Source organism: Pseudonaja textilis, chromosome 8 (genome assembly GCF_049901715.1).
Source record: "Pseudonaja textilis isolate UNSWEBS1 chromosome 8, rPseTex1.2, whole genome shotgun sequence".
Lineage (NCBI taxonomy): Eukaryota > Metazoa > Chordata > Lepidosauria > Squamata > Elapidae > Pseudonaja > Pseudonaja textilis.
This window is the reverse complement of record NC_141997.1, coordinates 12,074,106-12,093,845: the sequence shown is the minus strand read 5'-3', so window position 1 is coordinate 12,093,845 and position 19,740 is coordinate 12,074,106. Positions and strand designations below refer to the sequence as shown.

Here is a 19,740-nt window from a genome sequence, read left to right as displayed (position 1 = left end):
AAATGGCTGTAGATTTCTCAAATAGTAATAGTAACACTTAAAAGAAAATGAATTTAACTATTTATTATGATTTTAAGAGGAATGGTATGAAATGATATATAACCTATGCAGCTGTTATCCTTTGGCAAGAGACAAACAATCTAAAAAATTAAGATTGAGGAGAAATAACACATCTGCTTACAAGATGGCAGCTGCATCTTTACTGTAGAAGAATTACTGAGTGAAAACTCAAATTAAAAAGGAAGCTTCTTTGTATATAGTTTATAAAATATTAGCCATTACGAAAAAGAAAATAGTTATTTTAGAAGTTAGAAAATGGCTGAAATCCAATCCACAGGCAAATATCAGTGTTCCAAAGTATTATAATGCACATATAAAACACCTAAATTCATAATTCCATAAACTTTGTTGGTGGGCCAGGATTAATAGGATTTTATTGCATTTGCCGAAGACTAACAATGTAACACAGGGGTTCTCAAACTTCGTGATATTGTGATTGTGTCCAATTATATACAGTATTCGTGTAATACCTGACCCATTTTTAAAAAACTATTTAGTCAATTATTTTGACAGATAATTCATGGTTTTATCTATCACCTAAAAGCCATTCAAAAGTTTGATCCCTGCTCCAACTTTGTTTGGGCCAAGTAGGAGAGTTCTCAAAAGTTTCCCAGAATTACTCTACAGATAAGCCTTAGTTAGCAATAGCACTATAGCAATATCACTTAGACTTATCTGACACTTCATAGTGCTTTATAGCAGGGGTCTCCAACCATGGCAACTTTAAGCCTGGAGGACTTCAACTTCCAGAATTCCCCAGCCAGCAAAGCAAAGCTGGCTGGGATATTCTGGGAGTTGAACTCTGCCAGGCTTAAAGTCACCAAGGTTGGAGACCCTTGCTTTATAGAATTCTCTGAGCAGTTTACAAATATCAGCATATTTGGCCCCAACAATTTGGGTCATTTTACCAACCTCTGAAGGATAAGACCCCGAGTCAGTCTTGAGCTGGTCAGGATTGAATTCCTGGCTTTGGTCAGAGGAAGCCTGCATTTTAACCACTGAATCGCCATCGCTCCTTAGTTATTTAGCAATCACAACTGAGACTGACAACTCAGATGCTAAATGATGCAGTTGTGATTGTGCTTCCAATTTTATTTCAACTTTCTTTTGTTTTTCAGCATCAGAAGGCTGCAATTCCAAACAGTTATGCAAGCTCAAATGGTAGGGAAGATTTCTGGAACTCAAATTATGAGGAAGGTGGGTAAAAGGACAAATATAGCCCTTTTACTATACTCTGCCACCCTTTGAAATGATTGTTCCCACCCATGGGATAATAAGCAAGAAGAGAATTCTTTGCATTTATATTTATTAGAAAATATTACAAGAAAGTAAACAGGCACACAATGGGAAATATACTTCAAAAGAAATGTGCCAGGATGGCTTCTTGCCTAGTGTGCTCCTGCTTCCAATCCAGAGCCACTCGGGGACAAGCAAAAATGGAAAGTATAAAACTAATTATAGTCTTGTCAGTTACAGGCAGCAGCTATGAATAGGTTAATTAAGACCACAGAGCTGAATATGTTAATTTGCATTTAACACTGCATTGTGGCCAAAAGTAGCTTAGGAAGAGGTAGTCTACTTTTAACTTTGAATTGTCACTTATCAACTTTCTCCCATCTGGGCATCTTCCAGATCAAGTCCCGAAACTGTCAGTAGTCACACATTTGGAAGTATTGAGTGCTTCCATTTTTCTTATGCTATTACTGTGCTTGTTTGCTACACAGAAATTAGAAAAATATGCATTAGGGCCAGTGGTGGTATTCAACCGGTTCTGCCTAGTTCTGGAGAGCTGGTAGCGACGATGAGCAGTGGAGACTGAACCGGTTCTCTTCGCTGCTCTGTGTTTGGCCCATTCACCCGCCCAGGCTCCCATACTCACTTTCAAAGTGCAGCTGCTTTGCGCGGCACAGAATAGCGCTGCGCGCAGCTGCAGCAGCAACCAGCATCACTCTGTGCCTGCGCAAAGTGCATGTTTGGCATGCGCACAAAGCGCGGCCACCAAGCCACACCCACTGAACTGGTGGCAACTTTATTTGAATACCACCACTGATTAGGGCACACACATTAAATTCTGAGTCCTTTATTATAATTCAATGTTAGAGTTATGTATAAATCACTATCCGTTATTTTTTAGATGATAAGTTGATTTAAATTTAAAGTAAAAAAATAATTATGCCATATTTACTTTTATAATAAAATTACAGTATAGCAATACCACTTAGACTTACATAGTACTTCAAAGGGCTTTACAGCCCTCTCTAAGCAGTTTACAGAATCAGCATATCACCCCTAACATTCTGGCTCTTCTTTTTACCAACTTCAGAAGAATGGAAAACTGAGTCAACCTCAAGCCCCATCAAGATCGAACTCCGAACTGTGGGCAGATTTACCCTGAAATTGTCATGGATCCACCCCCAGACCAGAGGTGGTATTCAGTTCTGGAGAACCAGTAGTTCTGGAGAACTGGTAGCAGAAATTTTGAGTAGTTTGGAGAACCGACAAATGCTACCTTTGACTGGAGATTGTACAGTATCCTTCCCCTGCCACACCCGCCAAGCCACACCCACAGAAGCGGTAGTAAAAAAATTTTGAATCCCACTACTGCCCCGACCCTTTCTGGATGCAAGTTTGGAGGAGGAAGAGGAGTCTACACATCCTCCTGATCCAAGGACACCTAGGTTAGAGAGGAGATAAGCACAATGCTGGTCGGCTAGACTACTTGCAAGCAGGCAACCTCACCTCTTGTGAAGGGCTGTACCAACATCACCTATTTAATCCCGCCCCACGGACTTGAGCCTTGCTGGAGCAACATGCCGAGTTCTGTGCTTTGTGTGCTTGTGCCATATATCCTGACCTGTTTGATTCATGGATTGATTTCCTGGACTTCATGTGTGCTGTTGGACTCTTTTCCCACTGACTCTTGCCATGCTGAGCTCGGAATCCAAACCTGTGGAATGGCAGTGTTTTCTAATGACCTGATTGTGGGGTCTGAGTAAACATCTGTAGAATTCTTGCTCTCTCTCTCTCTCTCTCTCTGTGTGTGTGTGTGTGTGTGTGACACGGAATGGGGCAGCACAGCAATACTGCATCTATTGCATTGTACTATCAGGGCTTCTAATAGAAAATTACTGTATATATCTTAATTAACCAACTGAATATTTTATGGAAAACTAATAAATTATCACTGGATTTTTTCTCTTGAGTTATATATAAACTTGTAGTGAGATGAGCAGTAGATAGATAGATAGATAGATAGATAGATAGATAGCAATGCTATATTAGCAATTGAATTTACTTTTTTGATATGACTGTCAGAGTAAAATAGAAGCCGTGTGACACTTCAGGAAATATAGCTAGAGTTAAAACTGGAAATAATGCATTTTAATTATGAAGCTCAATTTTTTTTTTATCTCCAGGGAATCCTGTCCACATTAATCTATTTGTTAAAGAGCCTGTGTGTACCACAAAGAATTATGGAGAATATTTTACAGCATACAGTTAGTTCATGCCAGGATGTTGTGAAATCTCTTGGGCTCACTTGTCATCATGTATGAATTCCTTTACAGCTTCTTTACTGCAGGAAGCAAAAGTATTTCATGTTACCAATTGCTCATTCCAATTTTATTCCTACCAGACTTCAAGGAAACCACCAGAGAATATAACTAAAACAACATACTAACATAAAATAATTGATCAATCTGCTTTCTTTAGGACAATATATTCTAGAAAAACAGGAATTATTTTTTCCTTTATTTTATAATTTAGCTATTAAATGAGTTGTATATATACATTAGAATGTTTTTATATAATCTGCCTTTAATTATTTGAAATATTTTGTCTTTTATTAATTTTTTTAAAATAGTGTGTTAACAGTAAACAAATGATATTTTATTCAATATAAAATTATATATATGTTTCCAATAGTGAAATTTCCATGACATTTATTTAACTGCTCTATAAAGAAGATACTAAATTATCTATTTGGTCCAGGGGTGGGCTACTGCCGGTTCTCCCTGGTTTGGGCAAACCGGTAGCTAATTTTGTCATTTTGAATTACCAGTTCGGCAAACCAATAAATCTCACCCCTGGCTAGCCCCGCCTACCCCCTCCCCGGAGTCTTCACATGGCCCCTTTTGGATGCCAGGTAAGTACAAGGCCCGCATGGAGGCTTGGGGAGGGCAAAAAACAGGCCTCTGGAGCCTGGGGGAGGCCGTTTTCACCCTCCCGGAGACTTGAGGAAAGCCTTAGGAGCCCAGGGAGGACAACAACATCTCCCCCTGCCCTGGTGCAGGAGGCCGACTCGGCCACACCCACCATGGCCATGCCCATCCAGCAATGGGGCTGAGAACCGATTGCTAAAATTTTTGCAGCCCACCCCTGACTTGGTCCATATTCAACTTCAGAACAGGTGTATACTTGCCTATATACTTGCCTATAAAGTCACCAAGACTCAGACACGACAGAAAGGTTAAAACAAAAAGAAATAGGTATATATAAAATAAATAAACACACATGTTTTCAAACTGTAATATTATGATTATTTTAAAAGTCTGTAAAACAGGATGTCACATATTCAGAAAGAATTGTGAATTAAATATACTGGAATTAGTACTTACCTCTACATGTTGACAAGTCTGAATTAATTTAGCCAAAAGTGTTTCCAGTTCAGTGTTTCTTTTGATAAGGCTGGTAAGATTACTTTCTAAATTTTGCTGTTAAAAAAAAGAAGAGTTAGTATAGTATTTGGCATTACATATAATCCAATAAAAAGTAGAATATGTAAATATAATTATTTGGGAAATTAAAATAAATTAGTGTTCAAATATTTGTTCATTGCTAGAAAATGAGATGATTTGGCGGTATTGTGTGTGTGTGTATAATTTATAAATGTAAGTATACTATAACACATGCCAGTGAAACATGGACACTAACTTCACAATCAATACAAAAGCTATGAGTGGCGCAAAGAGCCATGGAAAGATACATGATTCTATTCTATTCTAAGACAAGATAGAAGGATCTGCACATGAATTATAGAACAAACAAAAATATATGATATCATCAAGAGAGTAAAAGAATTGAAATGGAAATAGCAAGAAGAACTGATGGCAGGTGGACCAAGGAAGTTATAGAATGGATCCCACTTGATAAAAAGCGTCCATGAAAGATACCTAAAACAAGATGGATCAGCGACACCAGCAAGTATTATGGGCCTAATTGGCAAAAGAAAGCTCAGGAAAGTATTGGTTGGAAACATGCAGAAAAGGCCTTCATCCTGCAGTGGATAGAAAATTGCTAATATGATTATGATAAATATAAATAAACACATACACACATACACATACACACACAGGCCTTCTCACATTAGGATTGCTCCTCTCAATTCAATCAGAATAGAAGCCATAATTATAACCTTAATATCTTAATTAGAGAGAGAGAGAGAGATGCTTTCACTCACATATTTAGAAACAAGCACGTCCAACTTCTTCAGACAAATAATTTAGAACTGGCTTCACTTTTCTAAGTGCTGATATGATGTACTCAATAAAGAATTTCATGAACCTCCAAAAAGTGACAGAATCCTGACTCTCTGAGTTCATTACTTGGAACAATGAAACAGCATACTGGGAACTAAACTGACATAAAGTGTATTTAAATAGTTGGCTTCTGAAGAAATATTATTTTCAGAAATATTATTTATTTTTTTCACTGTTCAAAAATTTAGATGTCTTCCAGAGATTAAGCATAATATGAAAATTATATAGGTCAATCATTGTTGCACACTGTTCAAACCATGCATAATCCCATTAATAAATTATTTATCGATTATTAAAAATTATCAAGAAAAACTGCCATCAGGATCAACAGAAACCAGATAGATTACTGCAAATCCAGGCTGTGATGTGAGTCATGCAGGCTGTCTCTACTATTAATGTGGAATCTTTATAGATGCAGTCAACAAGGTGCTTTCTAGAACAATTCAGTCCTGTGTTTCATTTTTATTTTATGTAGAAATATATAATGAAGGCTTTTGACAAATATAAAAAAATCTGTTCAATTGAAAAATATCAAAACACTGTAATGATTAAATCAAAGATATACAACGTTTGTTTGCCATGTTGTGTCAAACAAGCAAAGGAAGATTATACAAGTACTTATGCCCATGAACATTCAAGATCTTATGTGTTAGAAATAAAATCTGAGATAGAATATGATATCTGCAAGGAAGCATCCCAATCAATGTTGTAATAATGTCTACTAATGTTCTGTACTAATGTTCTGCAGCTTTGTCTCCCAACTGCACTTCTGAACATTATTCTTGAAGGAGGATTTACTTATGGAGATTGCAGCAATCCAGCTCAAAATAAGACACCAATAAAATGTTAAGCAAATAAAAGCCCAAGAAAGAACTTCAGAACATTTAAACGCACACTCACTATACAGTTATTTATTAAATTATCAGGCTTTCTTTGATGTATGCAGCCATTCATCTCATATACAGTATGTAACTCTAGCTGGCTTACAATAAAATACATAATACACAATAAAAAACATAGCAGCTGTTTCATTAAAAATCCTCAACAACTTCAAGACTATACCGCACCCACAGGGCTTCTGGCCAAGCACAAAACCAGTTTTTTGGGCCTTGTGAAAGACCAGCAGTGTCATGGCTAACCTAATATCAATTGGCATGATATGCCACACTTATTTTAGTTAAAGTTATACCTTTTAATTTGCAACAGAACCTCAGAAAAGTGTTCAGAGATACAATGGATACTCTTGCTTTGGAAAGCAGGCATTTTAAAACCATCCATTATTTGATTTTTATTTATTCTCTGAAATAAAAAGGAGAACATTTCCTTTCAGTGAACCCTTGCATTATATTAAATATATGTGATTAAATACAACTTGTCTTGTCCCTAACTGTATACAAATAAAATATATATATTATTTTATTGTGACAGCTATGAAGTACAGCCAAGAAGCCTAAGTTCACTTTACCCTTGTGAATTGTGCATCTGCTCCAAATATTTATTATTTCTATTTTTTATTTAAATTAACAGGTTTTCATTGCTAAATATTTATTAAGCAATTGAGCACACTATGGTTTTAGAGAAAAAGAAAGATAATACAAATATATAACACTACTATTATCTTGAAAAGAAATATAACTCATATGATCTAAATTGTATTAAATTAGTAATAAAATTAAATTAGTCCACAACTAACAACCACAATTGAGCCCAAAATTTCTTTTTTAAAAAAATATTGTTTTATGATAGAAAATAAAATATAAAACAATAGAACAAACAAACTAAACTAAACTAAACAAAAAACATACATCCAACCCTAACAGCAACAACGAAGGAAAAATAGTGTACAGAAAAGGAGGAAAAAGTGGTCAAACATCTAACATGATGTTGGATCCACCCTGGCTGGGGGCTGAAACAAAAGAAAAAGCAGTACATTCTCCTCCCCTTTTACAAATTATCTATCTATCTATCTATCTATCTATCTATCTATCTATCTATCTATCTATCTATCTATCTATCTATCTATCTATCTATCTCTAAATATATCTATATCTACATATGCAGATACACACATACACACACATATGTGTAGGTATCCACGTGCGTACGTGTGTAAAAAAACAAGAAAAAGCAGTCAAGAGGCTGAGCTAAACATTACACTAATCTTCAAATCCCTGTTAACCACCTATTATTATATTGAGCACATAGAAAGTCCACAAATGGTTTCCAGTCTCTTATGAAGCTATCCAGTCCATTATCTCAATCAAAGCAGTAAATTTTGCCATCTCTGCTGATTCAATCAATTTCAAAATCCATTCTTCAACGATCAGCGCCTCTTTTTCTTTCCGGTGTTTGGCAAGTACAATCCTCACAGCTTTGAAGGAATTGCAACCAAAATTGTTTTTCAATTGACTTGTCCATACCTAAAGGAAAACCTTCAGGTGGCACAGTGGTTAGAATGCTGTATTGCAGGCCACTTCTGCTGACTATCAACTGCCTGTAATTTGGCAGTTCAAATCCTACCAGGCTCAAGGTTAACTCAGCCTTCCATTCTTCCGAGGTCGGTAAAATGAGGATCCAGATGGTTGGGGGCAATATGCTGACTCTGTAAACTGCTTAGAGAGGGCTGTAAAGCACTATAAAATGGTATATAAGTCTAAGTGCTATTGCTATAAATATTTTTGCATTGTCACTGTTACGTTTATCCAGTATATATTTTCACATATTTGCAAGAAAACCACATATGATAAAATAAACCTGGATTTTGACTACATTTCCAGATTAGAAATCCCTTTATACCAGTGGTGGGATTCAAAAAACGTTAGTACCATTTCTGTGCGTGTGGCTTGGTAGGCGTGGCAGGGGAAGGATACTGTAAAATTTCCAGTCAGAGGTAGTATTTGCCGGTTCTCCGAACTATTCAAAATTTCCGCTACCGGTTCTCCAGAACTAGTCAGAACCTGCTGAATACCACCTCTGCTTTATACATTTTGGCTAATCTATCTGGGGTCAAGTACCAATGATACATCACTTCATAAAAGTTTTCTTTCAAACTATAATTTAATGTAAATTTTAGTCCCTTCTTCCATACATTCTCCCATTTAGTTATATTATGCCAACATTTTCCCCATCTTACCATACATTCTTTAACATATTCATCTTCTAGATTCATCTTAGCATTATATATACTTTAGAAATCAACTAGGATCTTGCACAATCAGTACCAAGTCATTAGCAAATGCATGTAATTTGTAATTATGTGCTTTAATTCGTAGTCCTATTCCTGTTATCCTGTCTAATACCTCTATTTAACAGTTCCAACACTAGAATCAATAATAAAGGGCACTCCTGTCTTGTTCTCTGGTTTTGTAAAGTATCTGTTCACCATGATTCGACCTTTCTGGAATGTATAGATGGACTTCAGTTCCTTTATAAAGCCCAATCCAGAATCCATCTTTTCCACTACATTAAACATATAGGGCCAGTTCAATGTCAAAAGCTTTTTCTGCATCCAGAAAGAATAATGCAACCTGTTTGTTGTTATGTTGTTGTAAATATTCAATTATATTCAAAATTACTCTTACATTATCTTTTAGTTGTCTTTTAGGTAAGAAGCTACACTGGTCTTTGCATGTATAATCCTGTAAAACTTTTTAAAAGTCTTTCAGCTAAAATAGATGTAAAAAGTTTGTAGTCACTATTAAGGAATGAGATTGGCCTGTAGTTCTTCACGTAAATTAAATCCAGTCCATCTTTGGGTATTAAAGAAATGTAGTCATCCTCCCAAAAGTCTCATATAGTGTTCCCTGCAAAATAGAATTCATTAAATCTTTCATCGGAAGTAGTAGTTGATCTTCAAATATTTTATAGAATCTACTTGGCAGACCATCAGGTCCTGGAGCTTTGCCTGTTTTAGCTCTTTTAATTGATTCTATTATTTCAAAAGTTGTTATGTTTGTAGTTTTCCAATAGTTTAGGAAGATTTTTAGTTGTTTATATTCTCCTCCATAATATTTAAAAAGATTTCATGTTTTGAAAATTCAGGTCACAAATAAGATGAAGTATTTGGGGATACATTTGACAGCAAGTTGTAGCACACTTAAAGAGAATAATTATATTAAACTTAAGCAACAGATAGCGACAGATTTGGCGAAATGGGAAAACTTACAACTATCATTAATAGGGAGAATATCAACAATCAAGATGAATATATTACCCAGAATTTTATATTTGTTTCAAACAATTCCAATTAGGCTAGGGAAAGATTACTTTGAAGATTTAAATAAAATCATGTTGAAATATATATGGCAGGGTAAGAAAGCGAGAATAAAACTAAACTCTTATAAGAAGCTAGAATAAGAGGATTTGGTCTGCCTAATTGGGAGTTATACTAGCAAGCTACAAATCTGATGTGGGTTAAGGAATGGATAACATTAAAAAATACTAGTTTGCTGACATTAGAAGGACATGATTTGTTGTTGAGGTGGCATGCCTTCTTATGGTACAAGGGAACTAAAACACAGGGGTACTTCAGAAGACGTTATATACGGGAGGCTCTATGGTTAAATTGGGAGAAGACTAAAAGGCAATGTTATTTGAAAATTCCAGTCTGGCTATCGACTATTGAAGCATTTTCTTATCCTATAACATATAAAAAGGATAGTATAGTCAAATGATTGATTAACAATGATATCAATGTATTTAGGAATATTTGATAGATAATATGAGAACATATACAAGTAATTGTAAGTGATGACTATGAAGTAGATGCACAAAACAATCTGTAAACCGACTGACACACTGTATGTACATAAGTGGAAGATGGCTTGATGTTTTTATGTTGTGTTTGTGTATGTTTGCCTAAAAAATACTAAAACTTTAAAAAAATATCTAAAGAGATTTCTTGTTCTTTATATAAATTAGTATAATAATTCCCCAAAAGCCTGAATGTTTTTGCTATCCATGTAAGTCTTATTCTTCATTCTTATTTTTGAAGCTTGGTTATCCCCTTCTTTTCTGTCTGTTTTCTTCAGTTGTATGCCAACCATCTCCCTGGTTTATTTGCATGTTCAAAAAAGTGTTGTTTTGTAAACTTAAGTTTTTTTCAACATCTGAAAGTAAACAAAGAAATTTGTTGTTGCAATAATTTTGATGTTAAGTAAGTTAGAATCTTCTGGTGAGTTCTGGAGTTCCCTCTTCTTCTGTTTAATTTCTTGTAACACATTTTGGATTTTTTAAAATCAATTTCCCTCTTAATTGCTGTATTGTATTGTATAAAATGTCCCTGTATTAAGCCTTACAACCATTCCAAACTGTTGTTAAATTGGTTCCCTTACCTAAATTATTATTAAAGAAGTCTTGAAGTACCTGTTTACATTCTTTAACAATCTGTGGTCTCTGCAAAAGATTCATTTAATCTTCATTTAAAAGAACGAGGACCAAATTTAAGATGTAAAGACACTGGATTATGGTCAGAAACAGTTTTTGGATGAATGATAGCTTTAGTTTTTTTGTGAAGGGGCGTTGGTTCTTACCTGATACGCTTCTTTTCGTAGAGCTGTTGAGAGTGTCCAGGTTGGGAGGAGCTCCAGTCTCGGCTCTCACAGGCTGAGCTTGAGATTGAGGCACGCCTCTCACCATCACGTGGTCCTCCGGGCGCGCCCCAGTTTTGCGAAGACGAGAAGGAAGGTCCTGTTCTCATCTTACTCAGGAAAAAAATATTAGTTTGCTCGGTCGAACAGCAGGGTTTCCCACCAGACGGCCTACGGGTGGGGCTGGACACTCTCAACAGCTCTACGAAAAGAAGCGTATCAGGTAAGAACCAACGCCCTTTTCCATAGAGCTGTCTCGAGTGTCCAGGTTGGGACATACCAAAGCTTGGCTAGTCCTGCGGGCGGGCTCCCGTCTGGAATGGGACCTCTCCTGGAACCCTGATGACCCGCTGGAGGGCACGCCCAACAGGAGAACCCCTCGGAGGTTGGAATGCCTCAACGAGAGGGCCTGATGAAGGAGACGGGGCTGTCTAAAGGTAGCCCTGCCGGGATGCCACGGATGCTTACTGAGACCGTGGGGCAAGGAGACTAGGTAGAGCGGCCAAAACCTTGTTAGGGACCCGGCACGAGGAGCCCGGGCAGAGGCGAGGATGGAAGTTCCCTGAGAAGACCTAGCCAGAGTGAGGGGCGCCCTCAATAACCGGAGGGTCACCGTTGCGAGGGTGGCGATGGGACGCCCTAGGGTGTTATGGGATAGACCCTGTTGGGAACCCCCTGAGAGAACTCCAGGTCAGAGTGATGGAGGGGAGACGTGAAGGAGTTCCCAAACTGTGACCTGTGCTAGTGGGGACCAAGTTTGGTTCCGCCCAGAGCGAGGCGGTCGGCCCTGCTCAAGAGCCAACTGACCGAGGACCGCCCCAGAGGGAACTAAGGGTAGTAGTGAGGACCAGGGCAAGGGGTCCGTGTATCTGGATTATGAGGCTGTGGGCCGGGGGCCCAGAGAAGGAACCCCAGCTAACATGGGGTGGGGATAAATGTGTTGCCAGCCAGATGCCCTGGGGCAAGGTGAGGAGGACAAGGGTGCTCCAGACTATGAGCCTGCGTCCGGGAGCCGTATGGTCTGCCGGGAGTCTTGGTATGGAGAGGTAAGGCAGATATGAGGATTAGGCTTCCCCAACGGTTTGGGCAAGGCTGAAGAGAAAGAGATTTTGCAGGAGTTAAGTGTCAGAGTGGAGCCAGACTAGGCGAGAAGCCTGAAGAGGAGGCTTTCTCGCTCTCCTTCTCCTCGTTTTTATACTTGTTTCTTTCTTTCTTTCTTTCTTTTTTGGGAGGGGCAGCCACCTGGGGGCGACTGCATTATCGGGAACGACGGAACGAACCTCTCCCGGATCCCGGGAGGGCTTCCTGGACGAGGTGCCTCCGGACCTGTCTGGTTCCGATCGGTCAGGAGGCCTGTAGGGAGATGATTGGTAGTACCTGGGGAAGGAGGAAGAGCGGGAAGAACCTTGGCGAGAAGAGGGAGAGGAACCTCTGAAATCAGACCTCCTAGCAAGAGAAGGGAGATATTTGCGCTTGTTGCGGGTCTCGGCCAGGAATGGGTCGAGAACCGGTCCAAATAGCTTCCCCCAGAGATGGGGGCTGATGCTAGCTTAGCCTTGTTTTTACGTCCGCCTGCCAGTGGCGGAGCCAGAGAAGCGACGGGCAGTAACCTGGGACGAGATGGCCCTGGTGGAGAATTTTGCAGCCTGGAAGGTGGCGTCTGCAGAGAACTCGGCTGCGGCCAGGATCTTGGCAATATCCTGGTGCGCTCTGAGATTAGCTGCGGGGCGTGCTGCTTGAGCTGCTGGGGCCACTTGATGGAGGTTCTGGTGAAAAAGACGCGGCCGTGGGAGGCCCTGACCGCCCAGGCATCAGAGAGATGAGCGCGGCGCAGGGCCAGTTCAGCTCGCTTTGTCCTCGGGCTGGAGAGCTTGAGGATTCGCTGGGAGTTGAGCGGGAGGCCAGACCTACTACGGGCTGGCCCACAGGGGATCGAGCAAGGTAGAGAACTGCGGTTCAAGATTGAAAAACCGCTTGTCCTGGGCGTTGGGAGGAGGAGGAGGCCCCGAGGAGGCTAGCTGCCTTGGGACCATGTCAGAGGATATGGGTGGGACAGGAATCACTTCGGTTTCCACCACAGGCTGGGAGAAAATGGAGTCGGGAGGAACCCCGATGCCGCTGGGTTGGGTGGGGGGAGGGTTCAGGCCCGAGGTATTCCTGGCCTTGAACAGGAGGGACCTAAATAGATGTGGTTTAAACAGCCCCAGAAACGCGGGCTGGCCTGGAGAGAGGCCCTCGTCCTCCGACATGTCCCCTTCTGGGGGCCTGCTCCCGAGAGGAGTTCACTGTCTACGACAGACCCCAATTCGAGATCCTCCTCGTCCCCAAAGAGGGTAGGGTCCCCGAGTTCCTGGGCCTCCATCTCCTCCATCTCCAAGGGCAGGGTCAAGTCCCGTGGAGAGCTACCTGACCATGCGGTTGCTGATCCTCGAGCCTCGGGGCCTCAGGCCTAGGGGCCAGACCGGTCAGCTGCTGAAACTGTTGTGCTATCCCGTGCCGGATGGCCAGCTCCATCGCTCGTTTGAGATTTTCGGGGATTTCCACCATGGGGGGTGGGTGAGGCTCCTCCGGGCGCAGACCTGCAGCAGCGGGGGAAGGTGGCCTCAGGGGCCTGTCCAGGCTGCGATGAAGAGGCAGAAGCAGGGGAGGAGGGAGGATGGGTGGAGGTAGAGGGAGTGGGATTGGAAGGGTCCAGAGGCACAGAGCTTGACTCCTTAGAGCATCTGTCAATCTCCTTTTCAAGGGCCCTGTGTCGCCTAAGGGGATCCCTTTGAGAGGCTTTGGATGTTTCCTGTGCTTGTTTGCGCAGGTGGTGAGACTTAGCCTTGGCCTTCAGTGAAGTGCCACGAGATGCATTGTCGCCTACCATCTGGAGAGGAGAAAGGAGGGAAAGTTCTTGATTAACGTGAGGTGATTAACAAGGCTGGACACAGCCTAAGCAGGGGCCGGGAAACCCAGTACTCGCTTCGCACCCCCTAGGTCAAGGGCAACAGAGGTGCTTTGCACGTTGTTGAGAAGTAGGGCCTAGCCCAGAAGCCATTTGCCAAAGATGGACGCAAAAACCGCCCCTGCCAGGCGGACCGGGAAGGGGGATGGCGGAGCTGCTACCTCCCTTGCTGGGGAGAGACTGTGTAGCCAGTAGACTCCTATATCTAGAGGAGTACCAAGGCAGGATTGCAAGGTACCAGCAGGGATTTGGACATTCCAAGGATCTGCCCAGGAATCAAACACAATGCGGCCTGCAGGTAGGCCTCGAGCAGTGGCAGGCGTCCCTGGGGCTACCAACCAAAAATTTTAAAGTAAAGTGCCATCACGGGTCCTCGGACAGTTGCATCGTTTGGATGCGGCCTACGTAGAGGCCGGGTATCCTAGCGCACGTTTCGCACCCCTTTTGATCAAAAAATTTTTTTGTATTTAAAATAGGAGGCTGTTGCACAGCAGGGCCTAGCCCAGAAGCCAATTAGCCAAAAGTTGAACGCCAGGCAGCTACCCCTGCCGGACGGACCGGGAAGGGGGATGGCAGAGCTGCTAACTCGCCTGCTGGGGGAAGGGCTACAGAGCCAACTAACCCTGGTTAGCCTGATAGAAACTAAGTGCAAACAGGCAAGGATATAGGCAGTCCGGAGTCTGCCTATAAAACCTTAAGAAAAACCCTGTTATAGGCCTCTGAAAAATGGCGCCCGGCCATGCGGCCACACACAAGATGGCGGCGACTCCTGCCACTCCCAAGATGGCTGACGCCACAGGAGCCCAAATGGAGGGCGCAATGACGAGGCAATCCCCAGCGGCGGCTATCACCCAGGAGAAGTTAAAAAGGCCCGAGGCCACAAAGAAGTACCTGGGAGAGGCAGGGAAGCATCTCCCTGGGTTAGATGGCGTTCGTGGGGGAAACGGCCAAAGAACAAAAACAGGCAGGAAAGAACGATGCAGCTTCGCACGGAGCGAAAAGGCAGCAATCGGAGGGGGCAGCGCTCGAGCGCTGGATTCTCCTAAAAGGATAGTGAAACAATTCCCCTTAGAAGAAAAAGGCTCCCTAGGGAACTCAAACCTCAGTTTCCTGCGCTGTCTGAGAGTCCAAGTTGATCAAAAAAAAAAAGAAAACACAAGGTGCTAGAACGACCAGGAGCAAAAGGAAAACCAGCCTGACTGCCACGAGGCTGAGCAAAAAACTGGGGCGCGCCCGGAGGACCACGTGATGGTGAGAGGCGTGCCTCAATCTCAAGCTCAGCCTGTGAGAGCCGAGACTGGAGCTCCTCCCAACCTGGACACTCGAGACAGCTCTATGGAAAAGATGATTTTTTGTAATCCAAATCAAGTTTTCCTGTGTTTCTTTGATTCCTTTACCAGCTGATCAGTCCAGTTGTGGAATTACTACCCCACTGTAATCTCCAATTACACACCAATACTGAAAAGAATAGGAGAGTAAGTGTTCAGACAGATGTTTAAAAAACTTAGCTTTTTCTTTGTGTGTGGTGTATAATCCTACCAAATAACTTTTATGCCCTGCAATTCAATTTGCACAATTACATATCTGTCTTGATCATCAGCAAACAATAAATGTGGATATAGTTGGGGTTTTATATACAAAATCACCCCATAACCTTTTTTCTTTGAATTAGCAGAATTAAATTCCAGATCTAAGGCGTTATTTGCTAAATACTTTTTGTCAATTTCTTTAATATGAGTTTATTCCAAACATATTATATCATAGTTCACTTTTTTCAAATAATGAAATAACTTTTTTCTCTTTTGTGGGAAATTTGCTCCATTAACATTCCATATCAAAATCTTACAATCTATATGTTACGAAGAGGAAGTTCCAGGGATAGAGGGGAATGGAAGGATTGATATTCCTTGCAGACAGCTGGTAATCTACATCCTTTTGGAAGGTTGTTGAAGCACTTGGAGGTTTATTTGTGTCCTTAGGGTTACTTGAGTAGTGCTCTTGGTTCCTGTAGTCTGCAATTTTCCCTCTGGAAATCCATTCCTACTCCCACACCATTCATGAGGTATTCATCCCAAATCGTATAGCTAAAAGTCTGTAGAGATTTTCAGTCATCCAAGTCATGGTTGTCCCAAAGATGCTTTTTCAGGAGGCAACTGGACTTTCTTGTTGCATAGCTAAACTGTACAGACTTTTAGCTATACAACTTGGGATTAACTGTACAAATAGCGCTCCATGGAAAGAAATTAATGGACTTTATTGTAGAACTCCCTGAGAGCTCAGGAAATACTGTGATCTGGGTCATAATGGACCAATTCTCCAAACAGATACATTTTCTTTCCTGCCAAAATATCCCATCTGCCCATGCCATGGCTAAACTTTTTCTTCAACATGTCTGCATGAGGCTCTTAACAAATAATCTCCTATCATGGAGTGCAGTTCATTTTGAAGTTTGGGCAGGAATTTCTGGGACTTTTGGGGACCTCCCAGGACTAAATTTCAGGCATCATCCCCAAACAAATGGTGTGTGTGAACAAAGCAATAGGGTTGTAGAGCAGTACCTCAGGTGTTATATAAACTACCAGCAAAACAACTGGATGGAACTCCTACTGTTTGCCTAAGTAGCTTACAATAATTCCATCCATAGCAGCAAAGGCTTCACCCCATTCCAAGTGGCCATAGGCCAAGACTTTGCCTTAATACCTGAATTACCCATGGCCACCCTCTCTGTCACCTCTCTCGGAGACTGGGTGACTGAATTACAAAACATCAGGCCAGTGGCTAGAAAATCATTGGATGACGTGAAGAATGCATATAAAAAGCAATCAGTCAAAAAAAGCATGAAGCCTAAGAACTTTAATGTGCATTTTTCTACCAAGTGCTTGCAATCCAGGTAACCCTCAAAAAATCTAGGGTCCAGGTATGTTGGACATTTTCCCATTAAATGCTTGATTAACCCAGTTACAATGGAACTCGAACTCCCAAATCACTCAGGCTCATCCACCCAATCTTTCACTGCAGTCTGCTGAAACCTGAGGAGCTTTCCCCCTTACGCCTAATGTCACCACCTCCACCTGAGCCTCTCATGATCAAAGGGGGCAGCATTTTGAAGTCAAGGACAGTCTGGATTCCCACAAACACCATTGGAAGGTCCAGTATCTGGTGGCATGGAAACACTTTCCCCCTTCCAAAATGGAGCGGATGGACTTCAAACATGTTAAAGCTGCCAAACTCAAATGCTTCCACAATCAATACCTTGACCAAAATGATTGAACCCTGATTTTCCTTGTTTTTTCCTCTCTCTCTTCTATTGCAGAACTAATGTCCTTGTCAAGGAGGGCAGCATGTCAGGATCTCTATTGTCAGTCTGATGCCTTGCTGGATTCCTGCCATCAAAAGTAAGGGAGTGGGGAGGCATTTGGGGAAATCCAAACCTGTGTATCTAATGGTGGGAAATGGGGAAGGGGAGTTGACATGTGAAGAAGACCTGAGCTGTTTGTACCGGTTATTCTGGGAATCTTCAAGGCCACTTGCCCTGGGTGTGAAATTCAGCATCCTAAACAACCAGAGTTTTCTACAACATGACAGTGATCCCAGATTGGGTGGCAAGAGACTGGACATAGGGGGAGGGCTGAAGAACATTGGGTTGGCTCTTTGTATCTTTGAATGGGAACTTCAGATTCTGCTTCAGCTTCCGGTAACCAACATCTTTAGTAAAAGTTCTTTTCACTTCAATCAATTGGAGTTGAGAGTCTGCTTTCCTAAATGATTGTTTTGGGGCAGGTCTGACAAAATGTTGGTTAAGGAAATCTAACTTTGTGTCTATCTCATCCAATTTAATCTGTATATTTTTCACATCTTCTTTAGCTCTGATACTAATAATTCATTTTTTTAAATCCGATTTTTCATTCATCCCTTTTATTGTGCCGTGTAGCATAAAAAACCTTTTCTCAAATACTTCCAAAAGAAATTTAGTGCTGGGACCATCCAAGTTTAATTCCTTCAAGTCCTTCTTAAGAGGCATTTTTGCAAATATCCTCTAATACAACCAGTTACTCACAGCAGAAAAGCAGGCACTGTTCAGAGGTGGTATTCAGCAGGTTCTGACCAGTTCTGGAGAACCAGTAGCAGAAATTTTGAGTAGTTTGGAGAACTCGCAAATACCACCTCTGACTGGAGATTTTACAGTAGCCTTCCCCTGCCACGCCCACTAAGCCACGACCACCGAACCAGTAGTAAAAAAAATTGAATCCCACCACTGACACTGTTCTCTTTTCAAGATCAGATAAGGAGTTCCAAAAGTGAAACTAAGTAGCTGGAAGTAGAAATAGTGTTCAAACTCCTAGAGATTAAAAAAAGAGGTTTCTAAGCTTTTAACATAGAAAGCCGAGAATTATGTGCAGAGTGCAGAAGAAATAAAATGAAATAGAATAAAAACATAAAGTCTTTTCTAGTTGATAATATATATAGTCTTTTGGGTAGAAGTTCAATATAATTAAATTAGTAGCTCATTTTCTCAGTAATCTAAAAAACAATTATCTCATACACTCCTCCAATGTTATTAAATCAATTGGAGACCACAAGGATAGAAGGTATCTAAATTCCAGCATACAACAAGCAATTAACATGCAAAAAGTAAAAAGAAAAGAAAAACATTACCAAATATGAAACAGAAGCATCTTTGAAAACAATGACTGGATGGATGTGATGTCGATCTCTTCTTTGGTAAACTTACCAGAGATAAGAAATCCAATGAATATTTACACACCCCAGCCAAGGAATGCCATCCGAGAAGCTTCAAGGCTTCTCTCAACAGAGGGGAAGGGACATGACATCATCAATCTCCAGTCTACAACACAGTCCTTTCAGCACTTCCAAGAAGGCACCACACCCATTTGCACTGGTTACAGTTAAAAACTGTTCAGAGTCTCTCAATTAGAACAGTAGAGAAATTGTCTTAATAATTTAAAAAATAAAAATGAGTATAAGTAAATGTAAGTAGGCATGATTTTATACTTTTTATAGAACTACACATGAGCAAAATATATCAGTTACCATCAATCAAGGAATTTATAATATAAATTGTAGGGGACATCACAGAAGAGAGGTAGGGATGGAAGAGAACTGACAGATAATTCTGTGGCAACAGCTGTTAACATGAATGGTGAAAATAAGCATGAAAGATGGACTTTAATGAAAAAGAAAGAGTGCAGGGGCTCATATGATGGGGTGAGCTCCTGCCGTTCGCTCAAACTCCTTGATGGGGACATGAAAGGAACCTTCCCATGGGCATTCTCTGGGCAACGGTGATGTTACCAGCTAAACCTTTCAACCCTGAAGTGGCTTAAAAGTGCTTCCAACATGAAAAGGACAATGAATGAATGAAAAAGGCTGACACACATACAAAGTTGGAAAATAATGTGGACATAGGAATCTACAGTAACATTTAATAGCATAGAAGACAAATTGGTAGAACATGGAATAGTAACTTCAAAAGATGAAAAATAATCTTCTCCAACTTTTTTTGTTTGTAAAATTTCCAATTTGGTTATAATTTATCATGTAATTAATTTCAAGTAGTTAAGTTTAGAAGTTGCCATGCATTGTTAAA

The 19,740-nt window shown here is 40.9% G+C and overlaps 1 protein-coding gene across 4 annotated transcripts in view; it reads right to left on the bottom strand.

The window, feature by feature from the left end:
• Nucleotides 1–19,740, bottom strand: part of MID1 (midline 1) — a 230,819-nt gene that overhangs the window by 26,746 nt on the left and 184,333 nt on the right. For all 4 annotated transcript variants that reach the window (XM_026714194.2, XM_087938351.1, XM_026714195.2 and 1 more), the window contains exon 3: nucleotides 4,677–4,772. In XM_026714194.2, the coding sequence (XP_026569979.1) occupies nucleotides 4,677–4,772 (96 nt within the window). The remainder of the gene's footprint in view (nucleotides 1–4,676; nucleotides 4,773–19,740) is intronic.